Source organism: Pempheris klunzingeri, chromosome 16, assembly GCF_042242105.1.
Source record: "Pempheris klunzingeri isolate RE-2024b chromosome 16, fPemKlu1.hap1, whole genome shotgun sequence".
Taxonomy (NCBI): Eukaryota; Metazoa; Chordata; class Actinopteri; order Acropomatiformes; family Pempheridae; genus Pempheris; species Pempheris klunzingeri.
Genome location: NC_092027.1, coordinates 11,915,149 through 11,934,898, shown reverse-complemented (window position 1 = coordinate 11,934,898; position 19,750 = coordinate 11,915,149). Strand labels below are relative to the sequence as shown.

The 19,750-nt window shown below is 40.4% G+C and overlaps 4 protein-coding genes across 5 annotated transcripts; 1 reads left to right on the top strand and 3 right to left on the bottom strand.

Moving 5' to 3' along the window:
- Positions 1–525: 525 nt before the first annotated feature.
- LOC139215835 (protein naked cuticle homolog 2) lies at positions 526–7,030 on the bottom strand. Its single transcript, XM_070846868.1, has 9 exons — positions 6,945–7,030; positions 6,790–6,838; positions 6,646–6,727; positions 2,637–2,691; positions 2,220–2,305; positions 1,815–1,910; positions 1,597–1,732; positions 1,311–1,451; positions 526–1,180 (listed from the first exon to the last, which is right to left on the bottom strand). Exons 1-9 carry the CDS (start codon positions 6,967–6,969, stop codon positions 741–743), a joined length of 1,110 nt encoding a protein of 369 aa, XP_070702969.1. The 5' UTR covers positions 6,970–7,030; the 3' UTR covers positions 526–740.
- Positions 7,031–7,795: 765 nt separating this feature from the next.
- gatad1 (GATA zinc finger domain containing 1) lies at positions 7,796–10,156 on the bottom strand. 2 transcript variants are annotated; one of them, XM_070846659.1, is made up of 5 exons: positions 9,570–10,156; positions 8,893–9,015; positions 8,628–8,687; positions 8,296–8,479; positions 7,796–8,198 (listed from the first exon to the last, which is right to left on the bottom strand). In XM_070846659.1, the coding sequence occupies exons 1-5, from the start codon at positions 9,747–9,749 to the stop codon at positions 8,008–8,010; spliced, it is 738 nt and encodes a 245-aa protein (XP_070702760.1). In that variant the 5' UTR covers positions 9,750–10,156; the 3' UTR covers positions 7,796–8,007. The 2 variants fall into 2 exon arrangements, with proteins under 2 accessions (XP_070702760.1, XP_070702761.1); XM_070846660.1 differs by lacking the exon at positions 8,628–8,687.
- An 896-nt stretch (positions 10,157–11,052) lies between these two features.
- chrac1 (chromatin accessibility complex subunit 1) lies at positions 11,053–14,017 on the top strand. Its single transcript, XM_070847098.1, has 3 exons — positions 11,053–11,333; positions 11,510–11,636; positions 13,025–14,017. The coding sequence occupies exons 1-3, from the start codon at positions 11,175–11,177 to the stop codon at positions 13,102–13,104; spliced, it is 366 nt and encodes a 121-aa protein (XP_070703199.1). The 5' UTR covers positions 11,053–11,174; the 3' UTR covers positions 13,105–14,017.
- Positions 13,999–17,102, bottom strand: LOC139216044 (uncharacterized). Its single transcript, XM_070847097.1, has 3 exons — positions 16,989–17,102; positions 15,685–16,243; positions 13,999–14,648 (listed from the first exon to the last, which is right to left on the bottom strand). The coding sequence occupies exons 2-3, from the start codon at positions 16,230–16,232 to the stop codon at positions 14,507–14,509; spliced, it is 690 nt and encodes a 229-aa protein (XP_070703198.1). The 5' UTR covers positions 16,233–16,243; positions 16,989–17,102; the 3' UTR covers positions 13,999–14,506.
- Positions 17,103–19,750: the final 2,648 nt, after the last annotated feature.

The following is a 19,750-nucleotide window of genomic DNA, read 5'->3' as shown; positions in this document are numbered from 1 at the left end:
ACTGACTTTTTGGCACATCGACTTTTCCCAAAACCTGCCTCAGTTCTGCCTCTTCCATGATTGATTTCACTGATATAACAATTGGTGCAGATGTGCATTTGTAGATGCCTTATACATATGAAAGTATCTCACTGTCTCACTGTAATGTCTCAGTGTATCGTGCCAGTGGTGTGGAAAATTAAAATGACTATCATTATATTGTTACCAGAAAAACAGGATAAATTGCAAACGGTTGCTTTTATGTTCAAGGGAAAACAAAGCATGGACTTTGCACGATTGTAATAGGTGTTTATGCTGACCATGCCAGCATAAACAAACACTTTTTTATTTAAGGTGTATATTTCTACATTATTTTGGGATATTCAAACACAAAAGACAAACAGTATGCTGTAAATATGTAATGGTGGTTATGTTTGATGTTTTGGGTTAAAATATGGACATGTATCTCTACAAAGTTTGCATTTAAATAATTTTAAAGCTTAAGAGGCAATCTACCTGAGAGGAACCTGTCAAATTAAATTGCTATAAAAGTAGTGCTCAGTAAACGTTGAACTGACCTTTCTGAATCTAGAGGTAATCTTTAAGGGTTTGTTTGCGTTAGATAACAGAACCGTAGCGTCATTCCACCACACGCTGGTTATAATGTAATTGAGGTGATACAAGGGTCTGCTGAGGTGCACTGACCTCTAAACTGAGTGCAACAACTCTTCTAACCTGTGCTACATGTGATTAAAAAGCATTTATGAAGGGTGGTAGTGATGGTGGTGATGATGATGGTGCTCGTGGTGGTGGTGGTGCTCATGTCTTTGGGAGGGAGAGGCCAGGACCCCACAGGAGGGCTGAATGTTGGAAAAACGTTCCCTATCTCCCCCTGTTGTGGGTCTGAGGTGTGAGACAGTGTCTTGCACCCTGGAGCGAAGCCTCTTGCTGTGAGTGCGCTGTGCTGCAGGTTGAGACTGGGAAGGATGGCACCATGAAGCGGGGTGTTGGCCATGTAATCTGCAGGGTTTTGCCTCTCCTCCATTCCTGTCTTTCCCCACAGACACAGCCTTGCTTTTCAAAGCATGAGGGATAGAGAGGCCTCTGGGAGAGTCGGAGGAGATGAAGTTCTCTCTGGTTACCACAGGGTGGTGCTGGGGAGTAGAGTGAGCATCCTGTCTGGGCTCCAGAGAGGGAGATTCTGATAAAAAAAAAAAAGGAAGATACTGTAATTTTATGTACGTCCAGAGGAGGAAAATATAGCAGTTCATGAAATTATGTTTATACAGTGATGTGTCCGAGCCCTAATGGCAGAAAAGGCATTTTTGTACCTGTATCGTCAAACTTTGAGGTATAGTTCTCAATACCAGCTAGATCCAGGTAGTGGTTTCTGCGCTCTATGTTTTCATCCACACAATAAAGTCTTCTTACTGGAGTTCCCGCCTCCTGAGATGCACCCTGCTCCTTCTCTGCTGCGGTTTTCAATGAAAGGGGTGTTATCATCTCAGCAGTGCCAGTGGTTTGTCTTCACTCTCTAGTGAGACTCTGCACAATCTGTCCCACAAACAGCAGTCTGTGTCTGTGGTTCCTAGAGCCACAATAAAAATGGATTCTTACCTATTTGTGAGGTCTTTTCTGGGTCAGCTGACGGAGTCACAACTAGCTTTATCTTCAGGGGTCTGGTGCCACCATGAGGCTGCTTGACTGATGCCTCCAGAACCTCATACATGGAGTGTATCAGACTGCTCATGTCCTGTAGAACAACAACCATAAATGTATAAACTGTGTATTTAAAACAGTACTCAATTTAAACAATGTATGTGAAAGAAGCCTACCTCTTTGGTGACCTTGTCACTGTTGTCAAAGTTGTACAGTGTGAAGACCCACTCCTGCTGAGAGACCTCATCGAGCACCATGTTGTACTCTGTGACCTGTATGCACACATACTGTCAGGAAAACAAGTGTATCACTGCTGTAATAAATATTTACCTGCAGTTCTGTAGTTTATTGGGAAAATTAAAGCCAAAACTGCTACGTGCCACTTGAAAAATGCACTTCTGATTAGCATTAGATGCGTGATTTAACAAAGTGTGCCTCAGAACACCAACACAACTCATAATATCCAGCACCACAATTATCCAGAATCCCATCCGTCTGGTACTTCAACTTATTTAGAAATGATTTGCAAATGTTGTTGGACCCACAGTCCATTAGAGAGAGATGTGCGAGCACACACTCACAGCAGCGTGGCTGTTCCTCTTCTTTGTCTGTCTGTTGGCCTGGAAGCGGTCACCTCTATCAGGTGTCGTCTTTGGTGGCAGAACCACTAAACAACACACACAGCTGGGCTGTTATCCAGTGGACTCACAGTTTGATGGTAACAGTAACCATCAAGCTCTGGTTTTAATAAATGTTTGGCAGCAGAGGGGTAATTAAAGCTAATGGAAAGCTGCACATTCACAGTTCAAAACTTTCCCACACAAATATAAAACTGCTTCTTTTCGCTATTCCCTTTTCCCCAAGAAACCAAGGAGCTGATCTATTACAGCTTATGTGTAAAAACATGAATAAACTAAATCTACACAATAATTCTTCATTATTTGTAATTGAATACATAGAAAGTGAGCGATGTAAGATGCATATCATTCTCCACTCACCTTTCAGGTTGCAGTTACGGTCAGGCTTGTTTTCCCTCAATTCTACGTACAAGTTCTGTGAAAAAAATGGACAGAGTGTAAATGAACAGAGAGCACACATGTAGGAGAGGGAGAGGGAGGGAGGAGAGGAAGCACTTAAGTGATTTTCATGTCCCATGGGTGTGGGGATTGATCTCCAGATGTGAGCAATGCTGAACAATCCTTACACATCTGTGCCTTTTGATTCTTTCTAGAAAGCTGTCAATGCATCTTGTTGCATTCCTGTCAAGAAAATGACATTTCTGACACATGCGATCAGAAGAAGCAGCGATGTGAACCGTTCTCAGCGTTCCTCCAAAAGTTAGAACACATGGAAAGAGTGTAATAAATGGGACAGCGAGGCAGAAATGGAGCGAGAGAAGGAGGAAGGATGTAAAGGTCAGCGTCTTTAAACTGTCCACATTGTGACCTTTTCTTCCCCATCACATGTAACCGATGTGTCTCCAAGTTTTATGTGATCATTATATGTAAAATGATTTAGATTTACTGAACACAATAAATTCTTTTTTTTTTAGAAGTGAATATAAAAAACTGCAACTGGCTGTATACATTGTGTTGTCACCTCAATTGGCTCTCATCACACTGCACAGACATAATAATCATCAGCAATCAGATGTGGTCAGTTTTCAAAGGCCTCATATAACAATAAAAGTTCAGCCCACTATAAAACTGTAAAACGTTACGATTCAGATCCATTCCTGTGAATTAAAGAAAAATCTGATCACACATACTTGGGAGAAACCATGAAAGCACCATCAAGACTTTTCTTATCTCCCAACACAGCAATCCATCACTAACTGATGCTCGGGTTTGATAAGATGATTGCGCACTCTCACACCCACATACACAAACACACACCCAACAAAACCGATCTCTCTGCACACCCTCTCTGCCCGACACGCTCTGCCTGCTGTGACGCTTTGATGCTGAGTGCGATTTCCAGGGAGGTGGGAGAGACGGTGCAGGTAGCAGAAAGGTGTGCGCCTGCAAGAATCTTCTGTGCTGTACACCCTCGGTATTTATCATCCGTCCCGATATCACAAAGTTTCAAGTGTTAGCAGAACAGTAGCTGCCTTTGTCTCAGCGAGAACACCAGGCAGCCTCATTGATAACTTGATACCTGGAGAGGAAGTTTCACTGAAAGACGAAGGAGAGATAATACTCAGATGACTTTTGTACTGGCAATCTCGAGACAGCACAGGCAAAAACACTTTTTTTCATGCACTGGTGAGAGATTTTGGGCTATTTTATGAGCCAGAAATCTCCACTTCAGTAGCATTTACATACATATTCTGAGGATTTTTACAGAGGCAGAGGTTTGTTCTTAAATCATTCATAGCATGATTAATACAACATTTGATTTATGGCTGCTGACAGTATTATGGAGTGATAAAAAAAAGATTTCCTGTGTAAACACTTTTGGCTCTAATATGTAAACTAAAGGAGACACGAATTCTGAATCTGGCTTTACCCGATGTTAAGATTTCTGGTCTGGAAATGTTTGCCTCATTTACATATCTAATCAAAATTCCAAAAAACTTACAATAAAAAAAAATTGTCTTAATGTAAATGATCAAAATGGGGAAGTTTCATGATGGTATCTATCAGTTAAAATATGGCAGATACTATTTGCACCTGGACGTCAGTAGTCAACAACGCTATTTGCAGGTGTATGTTGAAAAGAAGACATTTTGTGTTAAATGTACATTGCTTTTTGTATTTGACTGTAACTAAACCATTCATCCACCACACCTGCATCTGTCTGATCAGGAATTTATCGTTCTTTATACTGCCCGACCAGACCAGGTGTAAATAGCCATGTGGCTATTTGCAGCTCAGTAGCAAAATAACAAGCTGCAGTGACTTTGGTTTTTAAGTGCATAAACAAATCAAACCAAAGCCCTACTTTATGTGCATAAGTGCGATGCAAAAAACCTCTAACAGCATGTGACTGCTGAGAGGTCCCAACTTTTAAAGCTCAGAATACTTAGAAATACTCTTTTATGAAACCAGCAAAAAAAAAAAATCTGAGTATTTGTGGTTGATTTTAATAACAAAAAACAATCTTTTCACCACTTAAAGTAATGTATGTTCATATTAGACAGAAAAACATTGTGTGTTGTGAAAAAAACAAGCAGAATAGTTTTCGTTGGGCTTGGAAGTCAGAGTAACCACTCCTAGTCGTTAGTTATGTCAGACAATATGAGGCTGACGCTCATAGTGTTTGCTCTTGTATGTTACAATATTGACATGTCATATTTACAAAGTCTTCATGAAAACTTACAGTGCAAATCAGCCTTCCCTGCACACACTCAATCCAGAGATCATAGCAAAGCAAACAGGTTGTTGATACCTGAGCCTGAGCCGCTGTTATTTGACAAGTTAGTATGTAAATATTCAGTTAATGTGTCTGTGTGTCGAGGTTTTAAACTACAACTGTTTTTTCATGTCACGGGCTAGCTTCAACAATACATATACATTTCTATAACTATCAAAGCAAGACTTCATACCAAGAAAAAGAAATAAAGTGTTCATGTAACAGACAGCAATATAATATCTCTCCTGCAATGAGACTTCTTTGCCGTTTGCAGTTTATAGCAGTGGTGTCATGGAGTATCAAACTATATTAGGCTGGAAAATCTAATCACAGGAAGCTCTCTGCCATTAACAAGCACACAAACGCCACCACAACCCTTTAAAACAACTTGGCAGAGTCGACATCTTTTTCCAAGCAGTAGAACTTCCCAGAACTACACAGTATGGCACAAATATATCCTAAACTTCTAACACTTTACAAACCTCAAAACAACTAAATCTCACGACTTCAGCAGCTCTGCTTTGAGATCCAGCAAGCGGAGGGAAAGTGAAAACGACATGTTGGTTGTTTATCACATTTCGCTTTTAAAGACGGGAGGTTAAGTGAATTGACTGTTCATACAAGCAACCTTGTGCTCTTTCGAAGCACATAACACATCTGTGCTTTATTTTCACCGCAAAATCTAGTTACACAGATGAAATCAGCGAGTTGATAGTTAATAGGAGAGTATGTGATGCTTTTCCTGTGAATAAAACATAATGAAGAGGACAATTTGTCTTCTCTTTAACAGAATTCAGGCCCCAAAAGTGTCATTAATGCCAACACTCTACATGTGCTGCCATGTACGCAAACAACTCCTCCCCATATCAAACCCCCCCCCCTGCTCTGTCTGGCTGGAGAAGCAAAGCAGTACCAGATGTGGGGACTTTTTTTTTTAAAAAGTGCAGTCGGGTATAAAGACCTTGCTGTTTGGAGCGGGTGGCTGTGTTGCACTTCACAGACTTGGAAGTCTCTTTATAGAGGTGGAGGAGGAAGGGCGGAGGAATAAATACACAACTGCTTCCAAACACCTTTTCATGTCCCATGGATGTGATGTGACCAAACACTGTTTAATCCCAATACTGCTTTAGCTGAGGTGAAGCTGTTTGAGCTGCAATAAACCAGTGTGGGAACACAGTTAATATACAACTCAATGCATTTAAGAGAACGTTCTGGAGGAGAAATCTGCTCTCAAATACTAAAGTCAAGTTATTTTATTAATGTGGCAAATCACGTGAATATGACATCATCTATCCTTAAATCCTTCCTTAGTATAAGATAAAACACTTCCCCCAAAAGCCTCTATAATGTCTAATTTCTAGAAATTAACCAAATTATTAACAATATTACCAATAAAATCTCTAACTATTGGCTGTTATTATCATGTGACCAGTTTCAGGCGCTGACTGGTTTCCATCCATCATCACTGTGCCATCCACAAACCTCTCTGGTCATCTATCAACACCAGACAATGACAGTGTTAAAGAAAACTTTAACAACATGGGCTCTTCTTTGTGTGACATCTGATGTGCTTTTTACCTGCGTGTTGGTCCAATTAAATATTGGGTACGATCTAAATAAAGTGAGCATAAATTATAAAAACAAATTTCCTACCTCTGTCAGTTTGGTTTTGTGGATGTGGATGTGATCCAGCTCCCTCTGACAGGTCAGCACACTGGAAGCCAAACTCCCACCTGCACATAACATGAGAATAAGAAGGTGAACACACGGACGAACACAAATATAAGTAGCTATAGTCTCTCTGAGTTGGCTGCCTCACCTTCAGGACTCTGTCTGCGTTTCGAAGCTGTCAACAAAATGACAGAGAAGAGAATATAACATATAAATAACATAAGTCAGAAGCGACTCCATCGTTTAGATAATAAAGGCGACGATGTAATAAAATTTCTCACCAAGTTTGGACTGGAATTTGCCCATAATCCGGCCTGTTCACGTGTTCAAGAAGAGTTCATAATGTCCAGTCCTAAAGGGAAACGACTCTCTTGTCATTTGTGAGAGGAGAATTTACCCTCGAGGTCACAGGGAGACTGTCGCACAGACCCGCATTCAGGGAGTTTCTCAGGCGAGGCGAAGCTGAATGAGTTTGACTGAGGTGGTTATCAGAGAGTGTGGACGAAGGGCGAGAGGCTTCACTGCTGCGCACTTCCTTGTTCGGCTTCATTAATCTCACCTGACTAAACCGCAATAAGTAATGTAAGCGTCTAGTTGTGAGACGCCTGACTTAACTTAAATATGTAAAACAGCTTGTATCAGATATATGTAGAGGTATGGTTGTGTTAAGGTTATGTAATGATAAGTAGCCAAATATAAGAATAATTTATTCATCTTGTGTGCATTTCTGAATTTCTATCTATCTATCTATCTATCTATCTTTGTTTCAATTAAATCTTAATCATAATCCGTAATGTCTCAAATTTAGTGTTTTCCCACATCACGGTCCGACGCAGCTGGAGACACAGGAGACTCCACTGTGGTGTATCATCATGGAGAGGACGCTGAAAGGACAAACATCACATCAGATCTGCTGTGTACTGCAGCATCTCATGTGCTTTGACAGCAACTTCACTCTTGTTGTTTTTAAAAGTTTCTTTCACTGTAACTTTGCTCACTTTATCATTTCTAAAATTAAGGTGTTTACAGATGAATCCACAAAAGGGAAAATATATTAAATAAAACATGATAAACTCAATGACTTTTTTTTTAAACAATCACAGACAAATGGGACAGTAGAAAAGAGCTTTCTTTGTTTATTACTAAATACAAAAGTAATATTCTCATGTTGCAGCTTTGTAAACAACTTGCTTGAAATGTAATTCCACCTGGTTTGTATCAAATTACAATCTGTCTTCCATCTGAAGTAATGGCTGTGTTTAACAACCATTTGCTTCCTTTATATTACATAAATGTACATGCGTCTGTTTAAAAGCAACAGACTAAGTCCATATCACAGTCGTGTTAACTGCTGCCGCTGACAGACTCTTTGACAGCGAGGGACGGTGTAGATCCTATGTGGGTCCAGATGTAGCCTCTCTCTGGTCGGATGGGGATGGTGGGGAATGGAGAGCTCCGTGACTTGAAATATTCAGAGGGGGCGTGGCACACAAACTCCAGGTACTCCATCTTTCTTGGCAGATCTTCCTCTGGACCTGGTATAAAACAGGCAGTTCTCAGCGTGTCACATAACTGACCTGAACACTGCAAAAAATAAATAAATAAATAAATAAATAATTTGTAATTGCTCACCAACAATATATGTCCCAGGATCAAACTGGTCCTTCGGGCTGGCCTGGGTGGGGATTAACCAGGTCAGTGCAGCACTCTTTTCACAGTACTGGTCCTGCACGAAACCTCGAATCTGAGCGTAGTACGACTTCCCGTCTTCCTCGTCTGTTACCTTGATCACATCTCCTGTCTGGTAGTATACACCCTGAAGATACAAACATAAACACTGAGGATGACATGGGTTGGCTCCTTCTCTCACATGTATCACACGATGAAGGTTTAGTACAACAGTGCTGTGATTAAAGCTGAAATTAGATGAGGCCATCTAAACTGGGTGAGAATAAACACTTTACCTTATAAAACACGGATTCCGAAGTTATGATTGTCGCAACAGATTCTGGTGCTTTGATTGGCTGAAGAAAGTGATCACACACACACACACACACACACACACACACACACACACACACACACACACACACACACACACACACACACACACACACACACACACACACACACACACACACACACACAGGGGTCAACACATAGATCACAGTGCAGCACAAGAACAAGAGAAACAACTGCATTTGCTGATCAAATCCACACCTAACTCACATTTTTTAGTTTGAATATGTGTCTTCTTCCCTTTCCTTTTGTTGACACCTTCTTCTCAGATGCAGGAGCTTTGTACTTGGTGCTTCTCAGCCGTGCAGACCTCCTGTGGATCTCCTGCTTGGACTGGAGGCAAGAGCAACACATACCAGGTATTTAGCTGCAGCTCAGCACCAATTACCCGACGGCCTCCATTCATTTTTTACCTATAACAAAATATAACTAGGGCTGCAACTCATGACTATCTTCTTATAAAATATCAGACAAAGTAACAAAACAACAAAAATATTCTGTTTTCAGTGGGAAAAACAGGAAAGTGCAGCTGAAAGGAGCAAACATTTTGCATTTTTCTTGCATTAATACTTTGAAAGTTTAAGCAATTATCAGAGTAGATGTTTTTTTTGATGATAGATGATTGATTGTTGTAGCCCTATGATCTACCCGGGTCCTCAGTGAGTTTGGTTAATACCTGCAGACACAGGAAATGTTCTTCCTAAACTGGGAATCAGAGCATGAACACTGGAAATGAAGAAAACATCCTCCTGTCGCAGTAGCACAAGTTTGAACCGTACATAGAGGTAACACACCAGCATGTGAGCTCTACTTTCAGAGTGGGGGTTGAAAAATGAACACATAGTATGAGACAAACAGTATAAGTACATTTCCACACAGTAACCAACCTGCTTTCCCCCGCCATTGCTGGGCTGAGTGTTGGAGGACATGGAGGGTCCTGATGCCCCGCCGCTGCTGCTCTTCCCGGTGCAGTTGTTACAGAGGATCTCTCCCTGGTTTCCCTTCTTCCACATCGACGAAGAGTTGGTCTTGCAGACCGCACAGCATGGCTTCAGACCCAGCGGCATCGTTAATGGTCACAAAACGACGCCGAGGTACGAAGAACTCAACGTTATTATCACAGTGTCCAACAATGAGATGATGGCAGCTCCTTCAGCTCAACAACACACTGGTGTGACTCCAACAAATGACACCGACAGAGAGACAAACGTCTCCTTTCTGCGACAGATACACCTTAAACCACTAGTTGTGACATCCGAATAAATACTATATTCACGACAACATCCAAATTGTAACCTGGATTGTTTATTTTCGCAGCCACATCGCCGCCATATTGCTAACGCCAACTGTTTTTTTTTCTTCTTCTTCTTCGCCGCTTCTGACGTTAGCGGCTCTTCTTCTGTGGTGTCAGATGCGGGCAAATCAAGCGCCACCACTGGACGGGAGGAGGAGCAACAGTTTAAAGTCTACACAGCTCTTTCATCTGAATAACAGCATTATTTTATTTTATTCGGTATATATTTTACATACATTTCTATTTTATATGTATGATTATGGTTTATCGTTACTTTTTATGATCATTTATATTTTATAAGACCTCAAACTCTGTCACATTTGGATCTCTCCCTGAAAGGAGTGTCTGAAGCAATGGTTTTGCAAGAGAATATAACAATAGTGATAATATTTGAATATTTTTCCATGATAAAGGTTGTGCTGGAAAGTAACTAAGCCTGTTTACTCAAGTAGCTTACTGCACAAAAACAGGCCTACACATTTGAGGTATTTGTACTTGAGTCTCTTCTTTTCATGTTACTTTCTACTTTTATTTTCTCATGTCAGAGGCAAATAATATACATTTTACTCCACTACATTTGTTTGACAGCTTTAGTTACACCACAAATTAAGATTTTTGCACACGAAACCTATGAAAATGTACAAATACTACTTTGACTGACTATTTAATCGTCATTTAAATCATTTAAGGTGTCACTTTGGGCTCTGGATAATAGTGACGACAGTCTTAGTTTAACAATCTTTATAAACCAGTTGATTAATGGAGAGAACAATCAGCAGATTAATCTATGATGAAAATAATCATTAGTTGCAATCCGATATGAAAATTAACCATCCAACCACACCCTGCAACAGTAAAGTCCTGCCTCTATACGAACACGTAGGTAATAATAATCTAATGATACAGATATTTTTACTTACAATACTTTAAGACCATTTTCCTGATTATACTTACATAGAGCTATTTTTACTCCTAATTTTAACAGTGTGGTATTAGTACTTTTATTTAAGTTAAGGGTCTGTGTGCTTCCTCCAGGCAATAAATAATTTCCACCTCTAGTAACTCCACTCCAGCAGGGGGCGGTAACCCCGGGCAACAACCACCAGCTACCATTAATCTGGAGACGAAGAAGAATAAACTCTTTCCCCCTGTTCAAAACAATACTCCACAGGTTCCGCCTGTCTGGCGCCGCATCCTCATGAAGATGTCTCAAAATAATCCCGACAAAAACGACCAAACGTCGGCTAGCAAAAAAAACATCTCGCTGCCTATTTCCAGAGTGAGGCTGATAATGAAGAGCTCCCCCGATGTCTCCAGCATCAACCAGGACGCTCTGTTTCTCACCACCAAGGCGACAGTAAGCTACAGTTTGATGCTAAGTATCGCTGCTAATTCACCAGCTCAGGGATTAGCCCGCCGTTAGCTTCTCGGACAGTAACTATAAACGTAGCTGCTTCAGTCTCCATTTGAGCTCCGGTGTCCGCTCGTTGTTGTGAGTCGGTCCTTTAGCTGACTTGTGCTGTGTTGTTGAAGGAGCTGTTTGTCCAGCACCTGGCCCTGTCCTCTTACAACAACGGATCCGGGAAAGACAGCAACAGCCTGTCATACAGCGACCTGGCTCACACCGCAGAGGAGAAGGAGACTTTCCACTTCCTCACAGGTGAGACTCACCTGCCTGCACCTTTATCACTGAGACACTACATTAGCCTGGACACTGTCTGGGTTTATGTGAAGTATGGTTACATCAGGCTATACAACAAGAATGCAGTCAAATTCAAAAGCTCATCAGTGAATGTGATCTCCACTAAAATGTTAAAATGTTCTGTTTATGCTGAAACTGTTTCAACTCATAGTTTGTGCCATTGTGTCAGAGCTGTTTAACATTTCACACACACTCATTGACATAAATTTGCCCCCCAAAAAAACCCCAATGTAAATGTCTTCCAGTTTAATGAAACACAAGTTTAGCTAATTTACATCTGCAGGCCTGGTTCAGTACAACAGCACAGCAGCTGATTCATCTTTATGGTCACTTTAGAGCACGTAGATCAACAGTTTCAGCAAAACTAGAACATGTAAACATTCATGACAGTGAGATTTATTGCAGGACTGTTGTGTTAGATTGTATTGGGCTCAGCTAGGTGCCAAGTGTTTAGAATAGTCTGTTGTGTTAAACTGTGTGCAATGGTGTACACCAAAGAAAATACATTATCATTAAATGACAGAAGGTAGATTAATTCCCATAATTTACTTTATCACATTATATATGAATATTGTAATATAAATATATATATATATGATGGAGGATCTAATCAATACGGTATCTCCCCTTACTCATATTTTACTGCATTATTCCTAAGGCCTAAATCGCTTTATCTCCCAGCCACAAAAGGTTATTGCTTTAGTTCAACCAGTGTTTTATTCTAACTGGGAACTTGTATTCTTTAAATTTAACATTTCATATTTCAATAGGTGATAAACCTGTCACTGTTTATGAGCAGTGCTTTTCTCCCCTGCCTTATCACTTTTGACCGCAAGCAGCCATTTCCTCCCTCTTTATTAGAATCTGTTAAAATATTAGGGTAGAAACCAGTTCTTGGACTTTAAAGTAAAACATCAATTAGTTTGGACAATAATCAACAGGTGCATTTTTCGACAAGTGTGCAGCCTTTTCACGCTCTTGATAAATACTTTATTCAACACAAGCACCTCTTTTTGCTTGCAATAATCAGAAATTAGTTTTCTGCATTAGATTTAAAACAGTTTTTGTTGTAGCAGTGTTTTCTGCTGCAGAAAGCTCATGATTACTGCGTGACTGCACAGCCATGATTTAAAAAAAACTGTGGCCACCTGAGAGTTCCTGAAACTCTAATCTACCGCGGGATCACTTTGCACTACAGAACAATGTTAGGTTTTCAAGATCTGTTTTCACAATCACTCATCACCTGTTCAGAAACTGTAAACTCAGTTTCACAGCACTTCATGGCCTCAAGCTTCTGGTGCAAGAACGAGGTTGACACGGTGTAATAATCTGTTTTTAACTGACAGATATCCTGCCCAAGAAGATCCTGGCTCGAGACTACCTCAAGTCTTTGGATCAAATGCAAGAAGAGGACACTGACTATTAAAAAGGACACGCTTGGACAGAAGAGTCATCCTGAACTTTCTCAATGCTTTTAAAAACATTGTCAGAGTTCAGCTGTAGGGCTCGTGGAGGAAGTTAGTGGACATGGAGCTGAAAGTAAAGCCATGTAGGGCAAACGTGAAAGACTCAGAGACCACAACAACACACAGAGTCTTAGAGGAACATAGAAGTTGTACCACATGTTCGTAATAAAAACTTCATGCAAGAAATCTGAATTTGTACCAATGTCCTAAACAAAGCAGCCTTAGATGAATCATAATGTTATCACCCCTCAAGTCTCCTGCAACTGATCACCTCTCCAAAGCCAATATCTCTGTGCAGGCTTAAGAACGGCTGTTGCTGGTAGATTATGTGTTTTATGATATCAGAATGATTTAACGTTTGGCCAGTATTCCTACACCACTTTTGAAGATTTTCTGGTAGCGGCATCTTATAAATTTCATGCTTGTTATGCATGCGCAACAATCAGGGGGTTTGTTTTTTCTTAACAACGTGGAGGCCTATATGAGCTCACTCTGCGTAACAGACCAGGACATAATGGGAATCCATTCCACACAGCTGGAGCGCAGATGTGTCAGAGTTATTATTGCCTTTTAAAATAAAGATTGGGGTGAACACTTTATTTTAGAAATGCTGTCAAACATTGATCTCACAGTGAAATATGCTGATGTTACGGATTCTACTTTAAGTTATACCTGAGAGTTGTGAGTCGTTTATCATAAATACTTGAAAGTTGTGTGACTAATCAAAAGTACAAATACCTCTTTTTTCCAGCTTCGCTTCAAAGTAACTAAACATGCTGTGTCTCTCCAAATGAAAATTCACACTCAGCCGAATGATATGTGACTATTTAATGTTTATAAAACAGCTGACCACCTACAAGGCATTTTGTTCGTAAAATTGCAAATTGTTTAGATTTGATAATAAAATAAAGATATTCGTGTTGTCTGATATTCATGTTGCCCTACATGTGTTTCTTTTACACCACAATATTGGAGAGTGAATGTTGAATGATGTGTTAAAACAAGTCACTTATTCTGTTCCAAGCTTCACACAGTTTGTTGCGGTTTTACTGGCGGCCGTCAGTGTAACCATGAAATCTGCACGTGGAACACGTTTGCAAGCTGGAAACATAAAACCACATTTAACGGCTACATCAAATCTCCCAGATAGTGTGGGGTTTATTTTTCTGATTCTTGGTTACACAGGTTACTTTGGCAGATGTTTTGATGACATAAGGTGCATATCAAGTGTGTTTTGTCCTCCTACTACAGACTAATTTAATCTTGAGCATACATGCATTTGCTACATCGTTGTACAATACATGGATATATAAATACAGTTCAAATGAGGGGAGGAAAAGAGGCAACGGGTTCTTGCCGTCATCACTGCAGGATGAGTTTGTTGAGTCGAAGTTGCATGTTAAGCAGAGTCTTCTCTAAAATAGAAAAGTGATTCTCCAGGATGTTTGCCATGTGCTCTCTTCCATCTATGGCGTCCCTGGTGCCGGCAAGATGTTGTTTCATGCTGAAAAGGACAAAATGCAAATGTTAAGTAAATGTCTGAGGCTTTTTGACATATTTGTACACTACTTTTTTTGCATACGATTTTATCCCCCCAAAACTGATGACTGTTCAAGAATAATGAGTTTCCTCTGTTACATCCAATCGAGAGAAAGCATGAGATGCATTAGTTCTCTGCAACCATGTAAGTGCCAGAGCCTCGCCTTGGCCAGATGTCCCCACAGAGGACTATTGGAAAACACTTGAAACGACTCAGCTGCTTGTCTGGATGCTGTTTCCACTCTGTCTTCTTTGGCACTCATATAGTGCTGTGTTTTGGCCAAACAAGCTACATGGATCCGGAGTTCCTGACTCGCTCACTAACAATGATTTGGACAACAATCCCACACAGAAACTTAATGAATTTGTCTCTGCACAGTGAGGCTTGCAGCTGTATTTTATGACTGATCTCTGGAAACTGATTCTGATGTATGTGTATAATCATAAATCAGAAAGCCAAACCATGAGTATGTCCATGTACCTGCTCTTTTCCAATAAGAATTCAGGTTATCCTCCCTTCTGTCAGTGCACGACAGCTTACATTATGATACTTGATTATAGTAAAGATTAAAATGAAAAGAAACACTCAAGACAACATTTGGGAGCCCACTGTTAAGGGATTATATATATTTAATCCTGTCTGGAATTTATTGTAAATTGATGTCAATAGTACACGTCTCCTTCACATCAGGCTATTCTACTCAGTCATCCTGATCTTATACATATCAGGCTATAGCATCATGCAGTCTAATTGCAGTCACAGATCTGCTGCTTGTGCTCATTTCATTCATTCTCTGCCTGTAACTTTAATTTAGCAGCTCTTTGTTCAAAAATAGAGAGTGGCTCTGTTTTCACCAGTTAGGTTTGTCAAAAATGTGTTATGTGTTTTATGTTAAGTCAAGGAGATTGTCCAAAGAAAATGTTAACACTGGGGACTATGTAATCATTTTCATACAGTGTTATTTAATCTGTCAAATGGTCCATGGACTTCTGTTTCTCACCTTGTGAGGAGCCCCTGCTCCTTCCCCTCTTTCCTCTTCTCCTCCAGTGAGACAAACACCTTCTCCATGGTCTGCACAGTTTCCACCACACTCTGGTGGTCTGAGTGGATCCCCTGGACCTCCTCTCTGGCTTGCTGTTCGTAGGAGATCCCTCCCTCATCCACCCCAGTAGAGGTGGACACAGCCTGCAAGGCAGCCCTGTTCTGGAGAACAAGCAGACGGGACCTGGCGAACTCCTCGGGCCCGGCTATGTTATCCCAGCAGACTGCAGAGGACGGAGGTAACCAGAAGCGCTGGGTGCAGTTGACTGGTTTTCCTGAGGTCTCTGTAATGAAGGGGCTGTCAGCAGGGAAGCTGTGGAGCAGGTGCAGCAAAGATGATCCAGAGCCCCACTCCCAATCCTCAAGGTCTGGTTCCCCAGACTCTTGTTCAGGGGGAAAAGTAGGAAGAGGCCCCGCTGCTCCTGCACCCTCTGCTGGGAAACAGACCCCCAACAGCAGAGAACAGGACAGGCAGAGCACAGCCCTGCGCGCTGCCCCCTGGAGCATCTCCAAACTGGCTGAAATATGAAGTATCATGCTTGAATAAACTTGTGGAGCAGTATTCATAGAGAAACAAACACACACACACACAGCTGTAAAGGCTGGAAAGGCCATTCGTTGGCATCATGACAGACCTTATCCACTAAACATTTTTTCCACTGTGCTCTTTTCCTGTAGCAAAGCTATTGTTTCATTCACAAAACAGGTCTCCTCTATCCTCTTGCCAAAACAAAACAGAGACTATAGCATTTTCATCTCATGTTGGAAGGCACAAATTAGACTTTTAATTGAGCCATAATAATACAATCATCAAAATATATGCACTATCTAACTAATTATATATTAAGTTAAGAATAACTGAGACCTTTCAGCGGCATAAATCTGTGTCAATGCAGGCAAAATGTTATTCTACCTTCAAAATAAAAGTATAGATTATGTTACATTTAATAAAAAGAACACAAATTTACATTACAGCGTATTCAGGCTATGCACTGCCACGTCATTCTCAGTCAAGAACATTCATTTTTTAATCTTTAAAAGGCTGCAGAAAGACTTTATGCTTTCTTTCTTTATATTATTGCCGGAAGTTTTACTTTCCTTTCGGTAGCTTCATGGTTTGCCAGCAGTAAAAATAAAAAAAAATTAACGGAGCAGGTTTGCAAACAACTCCTGATCACTGCAACGACTTTAAACTCATACACACATCTTTGTCCTCGTTACCACACAATTTCACTCATGTCTTGTGTGTATAATGTGTCTTACCTTGCAAAGAAACCCCAGCGACGAAGCAGTGTGTGAGTGCTGCGACGCTCCTCTGGTGCCTGAAGTCGTCGGAAAAAATGAGTCGTTGGCTGCTGCAGCCTGTTAGATGCGATCTGAATCTCTATTCACTGGCCTGGTAACAGCAGAGTCAGAGCGAGGGTTTTCCGTCAGTCTGTGCAGTAATTAGGGGAAAGTTACCCCCCAAAAAAGTCAAACACTTGTAGTCTGGCTGGGAACATACAAGTGCAAACACCAAACAGGCTTGCTGGAAAGAGAAAAGGTCTGCTGCAGGGCTTTTCTGTAACTAATGCCTACTTAGAAGTGTAAAAGTGTTAATGTGCAGCTTTTTCTTCTCCTCTGAAGACTACAAGTCAGTGGGACTATGAGTGGAGTAAGAGTTGAAATACTCTAGGAATTTATGAGCCATTTTACAATGTCCTAAACAGGACCGGCCAGGCTTGAATTTGCCCCAATTTTAAAGTCAGAATGTGCTAAACATCATGAAATCATACCTGGGCACTGACACACTTTGTTGTCAAATGCACCCATAAACATCTTCTTAATCTGCAGTTTTAAGAACAAATACAAATGTCTTAAAATGTACCCAAACATTGGAGGAACTTAACTAATTCAGTTGGTAGAATGTAACTAAGTACATCTATTTGCACTTGAGTTGAGTTTTTCCATTTTATGCTATTTTAAACTTCTACTCCACAACATTTCAAAAGGAAATATTGTATTTTTTTACTCCATTACAGTTGTGTCCCAGCTTCAGTAGTGTGCTGTATTGATGTATAAGTGTTATTATTAAGGATTTAGGTATACTTCAGGGATTAGAGAGTCTGCTCTTAGTGACTGTGAACATTCCTGTGCTTGCTGTTATGTTGCTGCTGCAAATATTGTGGGATATTGAAGCAGTACAACTAAAGACTGTGGTTAAAAAGTTGGCAGACCAGTAAAAAAAACTCCCAGGGGACACAGAATTAAACCTTTAGCCTCTGAAAAATATTATAGGCAGCTCTGATGGAGCTCAGGATTTATCAGGAGGACGGCTGCTTTACTCCAAACGGTTGTGCTGTATACATTTTGACTGTGTGTGTGTGTGACTTTTAGGATGTGAAAAAGATTACAGACCATTACTGTGTCTTCTTAATGGGGATATGCACTATTATCATTATTTTGCCCACCTTCAGCTGTTAATCAGAATTTTTATGACCTGAACCATAGATTAACCATGATGCCCGCGGATATTACTGCAGTCCACACATCTCTAAGTAGCGACAGTGTTAATGGCGCTAGGAGATGTTATAAATAGCCTGGCATTGCTGTACTCATGTTGGAAAAAATGCAGCTTGTCCAGACAAAAATTGCCATGGCCAAATTTTGTTTCCAGTCCGACCCTGCCCAGCAGCATATAAGTCATTAAAATGAGTGCTGCCTTTTGTAGCTGCAACATTAAAGTGATGAACATAAATAATGCATCAATAATGATAATCCAACATGATATATATGATTCTGAGATGGGCTGTTTTGCATAATGAGTACTCTCACCTTTTTGATTGCATACCTTTTACCTGTAACAGTGTATTTTTACACTGTGATATTGTTACTTTTTCTCAAGTAAAAGTCGAGGATATTGATTCCATCTCTGATTAAATCACACCATCTGTGTGTATTCAGTCAGTCTTTGGCCAGGGAATGGATTTATATAGCCCGCGGCTTACACCCTGACATAAGCAACAAGGAATGAGAGAGTATTTTGGCACAAACAACAGAGGGTGTTGTAACAGGGAAGGAATGGATACACCACCAATCTTAAAATATGTAATGTTAATCTCAAGACAAATTGTAAAAGCAGGGCAGGGCTGTAAGTGCTGTATCAGATCACTGTGCAGTCCTCTCCTCACAGATACTTTGGCTTTGGTCTACAGCCTCATGTTGTTTTCAGGTCCTGCTGATGACGTTCAAACCATTTGGTTTCAGATGAAGACAACTCATGTTTTCCATCAGGTGGAAGAACACATTTACAGTGAAGTCTGGTTTTAACAGTTACAGTAAATGTTGATATTATAATGAGTCAATGAGGGTAAAGTGCCAACTTTCAGATTCCTGCAGATTTTCACTGTTGTCAACTGTTTCACTGTTTCACAGCAATGCAGTGACAACAGGCACAATGTAATACGGTCATGATGAACACCCACAAACATATTCAAACCTGCAAACACACACTGATCTCATAATTCTCCATGAATTCTATGTAATTGCTTTGGCAATGTGCTTTCTTAACTGTTAACTGAACTGAACTGTCACTGCCAATAAATCAGAGCTGTCTTGTAAAGTCAGTTTTACTTAAATTTACAAATAAAACGTTTACCACAGAGGGTTTTAAAGGGGGGCTTTTGGGTGGTATCTCTGCCAGGACTGTACTGCAGCCATCTTTACTTTTCTTGGTTTTTTTTGCCTTCAGTCTGGTGTCCACCACATTTAAAAACATACATATGGTGGATATTTCATAAACAGATTACATTTTTTTAAAGAACAATAAAGGCTTCAGGATTTATCCTCCAGAGTTGCATTCCGTTTGTTCAATAAATCATGATGCATTTGTTTTTTTACACTTTGACAAAGTTTACTGTAGAAATTACAACAAGAATTTGTACTTTAGCTACAGTGCATCCGGAAAGTATTCAGACCCCTTCACTTTTTCCACATTTTGTTATGTTACAGCCTTATTCCAAAACTGATTAAATTCTTTTTTTTCT

Bases quoted from the DNA above. Each gene is read 5' to 3' on its own strand.
- LOC139215835 (XM_070846868.1), bottom strand. From the start codon at position 6,969: ATGGGCAAATTCCAGTCCAAACTTG. The intron at 1,733-1,814 runs GTAGGCTTCTTT...GTTGTTCTACAG, and splicing joins GTGACAAGGTCACCAAAGAG to GACATGAGCAGTCTGATACA. The intron at 1,452-1,596 runs GTAAGAATCCAT...TGAAAACCGCAG, and splicing joins AGAAAAGACCTCACAAATAG to CAGAGAAGGAGCAGGGTGCA.
- gatad1 (XM_070846659.1), bottom strand. From the start codon at position 9,749: ATGCCGCTGGGTCTGAAGCCATGCTGTGCGGTCTGCAAGACCAACTCT. The intron at 9,016-9,569 runs GTTGGTTACTGT...TCTTGCCTCCAG, and splicing joins GCAATGGCGGGGGAAAGCAG to TCCAAGCAGGAGATCCACAG. The intron at 8,688-8,892 runs GTGAGTTAGGTG...CACTTTCTTCAG, and splicing joins ACATATTCAAACTAAAAAAT to CCAATCAAAGCACCAGAATC.
- LOC139216044 (XM_070847097.1), bottom strand. From the start codon at position 16,232: ATGCTCCAGGGGGCAGCGCGCAGGGCTGTGCTCTGCCTGTCCTGTTCT. The intron at 14,649-15,684 runs GTGAGAAACAGA...TGTCCTTTTCAG, and splicing joins GAGCAGGGGCTCCTCACAAG to CATGAAACAACATCTTGCCG.
- chrac1 (XM_070847098.1), top strand. From the start codon at position 11,175: ATGAAGATGTCTCAAAATAATCCCGACAAAAACGACCAAACGTCGGCT. The intron at 11,334-11,509 runs GTAAGCTACAGT...GTGTTGTTGAAG, and splicing joins TTCTCACCACCAAGGCGACA to GAGCTGTTTGTCCAGCACCT. The intron at 11,637-13,024 runs GTGAGACTCACC...TTTAACTGACAG, and splicing joins GACTTTCCACTTCCTCACAG to ATATCCTGCCCAAGAAGATC.